The sequence below is a fragment of the Lampetra planeri genome, chromosome 35, assembly GCF_965212315.1.
Source record: "Lampetra planeri chromosome 35, kcLamPlan1.2.h2, whole genome shotgun sequence".
Classification (NCBI taxonomy): domain Eukaryota; kingdom Metazoa; phylum Chordata; class Hyperoartia; order Petromyzontiformes; family Petromyzontidae; genus Lampetra; species Lampetra planeri.
The window spans coordinates 10,460,202-10,465,034 of record NC_136141.1 but is presented as its reverse complement, the minus strand read 5'-3'; the positions used below and the strand labels follow the sequence as shown (position 1 = coordinate 10,465,034).

At 57.6% G+C, this 4,833-nt stretch overlaps 1 protein-coding gene across 1 annotated transcript; it reads right to left on the bottom strand.

Moving 5' to 3' along the window:
- Nucleotides 1–3,391: 3,391 nt before the first annotated feature.
- On the bottom strand, nucleotides 3,392–4,408 carry NOG (noggin). Its single transcript, XM_078610778.1, has one exon. The coding sequence runs from the start codon at nucleotides 4,406–4,408 to the stop codon at nucleotides 3,641–3,643; it is 768 nt and encodes a 255-aa protein (XP_078466904.1). The 3' UTR covers nucleotides 3,392–3,640.
- Between the last annotated feature and the right edge of the window lie 425 nt (nucleotides 4,409–4,833).

The following is a 4,833-nucleotide window of genomic DNA, read 5'->3' as shown; positions in this document are numbered from 1 at the left end:
GTCATAATGCATTTTAATAAAATATAAACACGGACATAAATATTTAGAAAACACATCAAACATTCACGTGTTGTGTAGAGTACATCACCGGGACACACGGATTTATTGCTCGAAACTCATATTGCTAACGCGCGCGTACACACAGCAACACGATCTATAATAATAATACTTGCAGCGTGTGCGCTGAATGCATCCATCCCAAAGTGATCCATGAAGCCACGTGTTCACAGCGAGAGGCACTGGGATGCCAGGGACACGTCTACTCGAATAAGTGCGAGCGTCAAAACACATTACCACCTCGTGTGTGTGTGCGCGCGTGTGTGTGCGTGTGTGTACGTGTGTGCGTGCGTGTGTGCGCGCGCGTGTGTGTGTACGTGCGTGTGTGTACGTGTGTGCGTGTGTGTGCGCGCGTGTGTCGTGTGTGTGTGCGGGCAAAGTCCCATCGGTGAGCGAAACGTGGACCCCCCTAATGGAGCATCTTCGCCAGTTGGAAACATTTAGGCTGGCCTGCCTACGATCCATCCTGGGTTTAACCAGGCTGGATTGTGTGAGGAGCTCACAAATCCTTGAAAGATCTGGGCAAAGTCCCATCGGTGAGCTCCTCCGGCAGGCAAGGCTGCGGTGGCTGGGTCATGTAGCCCGCATGCCCAGCCACCGCATGCCTAAACAGCTTTTGTTCGGCCGGATCGAGGGGGCTAAACGGGCGCGGCACGGGCTAGAAAAGAGATGGAGTGATGTGGTACAGGAGGACGTGGAGCTGAGTGGACTTGCCGATGACTGGTACCAGCGGTGTCAAGATCGGCCTCTGTGGAGGAGGCTCGTGAAGGACACTACTGGGCAGTTGGCGGCAGTCGCCCTCCAGCAACAACGGAGGGCAGAGGAACGACGCTCACAACAACGAGCGGAGCGCCGGGTGCTAAAGCACAGCAAGTTGGCACAGTAGGGGGCACAGGCGGTGCATCAGCCAGTCATCTCGGTCATCTCAGTCAGTCGACCCGTGGCACCTAGGTCTGCCCCGTGACCTCCTGCCAGCGAGCGTTCGACACTTCACGTGGCCTCAAGGTGCACATGGCCTGGCACAAGCGTCGTGGTGACATCACCGCCACTTAGTGGCGAATGGCGGTTGTTGTTGTACGTGTGTGTGTACGTGTGTTTGTGTACGCGCCTGTGTGTGGGGAGCGGTAGTGTAGCGGTTAGCGCTACGCTGCGCTACGAACCTGGCGACCCGGGTTCGATTCCCGCTCACGGCCAACACCGGTGGCGATTAATTTAACCCGTCCTAGCCCCCCTCCCTTAGGTCGACTCAGCCTCAAAAGAGTACCTGGTGCGGTGTGTAAACATCGCCACTCGGGAGACAAAGGCGGCCGGGCGTGGTGCTGGGCACCCACCCCTTTGTGTGCCTTTCCGGCCTTCATAGGTGCTACTCGCACACAGCACGTGCCCCAACAGCCTGTTAGAGGCGAAACGTTGGATAGTTATATTTTGCGCGCGCGTGTGTGTGTCTTTGTGTGCGCGTGTGCGCGTGTGCGTCTGAGCGTGTGTGTGAGCGCGTGTGTGAGCGCGTGTGTGTGCGCGTGTGTGTGCGAGCGTGTGTGTGTGCGCGTGTGCGTCTGAGCGTGTGTGTGAGCGCGTGTGTGTGCGCGTGTGTGTGCGAGCGTGTGCGTGTGAGCGCGTGTGTGCGCTCACGCTTTTGGCAACCAGAGACAGGTAACAGAGACATCGGCATGCACTTGTTGTGTAAGGTTCTGTAAGGTGCACAACTCCCGACGTGTCCGTTCACACACCGCCGAGATGCATCTCCGATTGACGCATCGCGGCACACGTGACCTCCAATCCCCCACCGCTCCCCTCCCCCTGCGTGGCGAGGGCCGTCTGGAACGCTCTTCCTTCCGATATTAGGAAGCCACAGGAGCTATGCACTTTGAAATCATCTCGTTTGGAAAGTTATTTCTTTAAAACTGTCCCGCCCACCCCGTCAAACCTCCGATTAGCACCGTTGGCTGGGTACGGTGTGAAAGAAGTTCAACGTGCATCCACACGTTCCTCAGTGGTCACTTCTGCCCCCCTGCGAGAGAGAGAGGGAGGGCACCTTGCAGCGTCGTTGTGTTCACCTAGAAGATACTCTCACCCTCGAGGTCTCGATCAGTGCGGCTAAGACGCAGCGGTGTTGGCGGATAGTAAGGACTCGTGTGGTCGCAGGTCTGGATAAGTCACGGGGCGGAGGTTTTACACCGCTGTTTGAGCAGAACGTTTCGAAATGCGAGCCCACAAGAATACGACAACCAGAAGCCACTGGCGGAGTGCGTTAATTGGCAGTTTCTATAACACTGGCTGGCACACTAATTGGTAGTGATGTAACACTGTCACTCTAATTGGTAGTAATGTAACACTGGCTGGCACACTAATTGGTAGTGATGTAACACTGTCACTCTAATTGGTAGTAATGTAACACTGGCTGGTACACTAATTGGTAGTGATGTAACACTGTCACTCTAATTGGTAGTAATGTAACACTGGCTGGTACACTAATTGGTAGTGATGTAACACTGTCACACTAATTGGTAGTGATGTAACACTGTCACACTAATTGGTAGTGCTGTAACACTGTCACACTAATTGGTAGTGATGTATCACTGTCACACTAATTGGTAGTGATGTAACACTAGCACACTAATTGGTAGTGATGTAACACTGGCACACTAATTGGTAGTGATGTAACACTGTCACACTAATTGGTAGTGATGTAACACTGGCTAGCACACTAATTGGTAGTGATGTAACACTGTCACACTAATTGGTAGTGATGTAACACTGGCTAGCACACTAATTGGTAGTGATGTAACACTGGCTAGCACACTAATTGGTAGTGATGTAACACTGGCTAGCACACTAATTGGTAGTGATGTAACACAGGCTAGCACACTAATTGGTAGCGCTATAACTCTTGCGTGCACACAGCGACGCGTTCCTTTGAGCACACACACATCGCCTTAATACTGAAACAATAAGGAACTGTTCATGATATATATAATAAAAACTATCTGTATATTTATATATTTCCAAATATATATAACTCAATCGTATCCTATCCTAGCACGTGGATGTTAGTGTACAACTTGTGACGGACGCAATCGATGTTCATGGGACGCGGCTCGCGTCAGTTTCAATTTGCGAATCGTCACACAAAGTCAAAGATTCCCCGTGTAGCCTCAACAGACTGTTGGGGCAAGTGCTGTTCGCGAGCACCTTTGAAAGCCGGCACGGCACACGAGGGGGTGGGTGGCCAGCGCCACGCCTGTGCGCCTTTGTCTCCCTAGTGGCGATGCTTTTACACACCGCACCAGGTACCCATTTGAGGCTGAGTTGACCTAGGGGAGGCCTAAGACTGGTTCAAATAATGGTCGCTGGTGTTGGCCGTTCGCGAGAATCGAACTCGGCTCGCCATGTGTTGGCAGACACATACCACACACGGGCACAGTCGTAAGGGAATGTCCGGGACGACCAAAGTAGAGATGGAGCCACGAGCGAATTCCAGGCGGCATCCGGAGCGCGCGACGTGGCACCCCGCGCGGAGAGCGAGAGAGGCAGGGAGATGTTCGTCATCCGTCCAGCAGTGGCTCGATGCGCCCCCCTCGTCGTCTCAGCAGGAGCACCTGCACTCGGCTATGATGGGATACTGGATCTTCAGCCACGTGCAGTTCCTGTGCGCGCCCCACCCACGGCAGTACCAGCGCAGGATGGCCTTGCTGGTGGAGCGCTGCGCCTTGCAGCTCATGCCCGCGGGGATGGAGCACGAGCGGCCGCTCTGGCAGCTGCCCTCGCGCACGTAGCGAGGCCAGAAGCGCGCTCCCAGGTCCTTCCACGCGTACGCCACGGGGCACTGGGTGTAGGCCCACAGGAAGAGCTGCATCTTGCGCCGCGCTTTCCTGCCCAGGGCGCCGGCTCGCGAGCCCCTGGGGTCCGGCCAAGCGGCACGCGCGAAGTCCATGTCCCTGATCTCGCTCGGCATCACGCGGTCGCGCCACGCCGCCGACGCAGCAGCAGCCGCCGCGGCCCCTCGGCCGTGCTGCGGGGTCCGCGCGTGCGGCTCGCCGGACTCGCTGGAGTTCTTGGCGAGTCCGCGGGCGCGAACTTCGCCCGGCGCCGCGACGGACATGAAGGTCGGATCGAAGTGGCTGCCCAGCAGCCTCCTCAGCACCCTCTCGTCCAGGTCCTTGGTCTTGGGGTCGAGCTCGGGGTCTGGGTACTCAATGAGGTCGGTGAGGGGCAGCTCCTCGCTGGGCACGGGGCGCAGGTGGAGGAAATGTTGCGCGGCGCTGCCCTCGATCCGCAGCAGCAGCAGGGGCAGCAGCATGGGCAGCAGCAGCAGGAGCAGCGGCGCGGGCTCCGTGCGCAGGGACCCCGGCATGATGGTCTCGGCGCGCCCATGCGTGACGCTGACGGGCGGTCGGCGATGGGGCCGCGGAGGAGACCCGCGCTCGCTTTTATATTCGCGACGCGAGGATTTGGAGCGCCGTCATCCGCGGCCAAAGTCGGTGGGGGCGCGGGTGGGAGGGGGGAGGGGGGCCGTGGGGTGGCGGAGCGGGGGCGGCGAGGCAGCGGGGGGGGGGGAGGGGATGAGAAGGCTGGCCCCGCTGGTCGCATGTCGAGACCCTAATTAGGGCGCATTGTGCCGCGTCGCGTGAAACACACCAAGCTAATTCACTGGCGAAATTCAGAGCGGCCGCGCCGCAGTTTCTATAACAACCGCAGGCCGGCGGCGTCGGCGGCGGCGCCTACTCCGCGCGCCTCTTGACGTTGGTGGCGCGGTGGAGGAGGGAGGAGGAGGAAGGG

Bases quoted from the DNA above. Each gene is read 5' to 3' on its own strand.
- NOG (XM_078610778.1), bottom strand. From the start codon at position 4,408: ATGCCGGGGTCCCTGCGCACGGAGCCCGCGCCGCTGCTCCTGCTGCTG.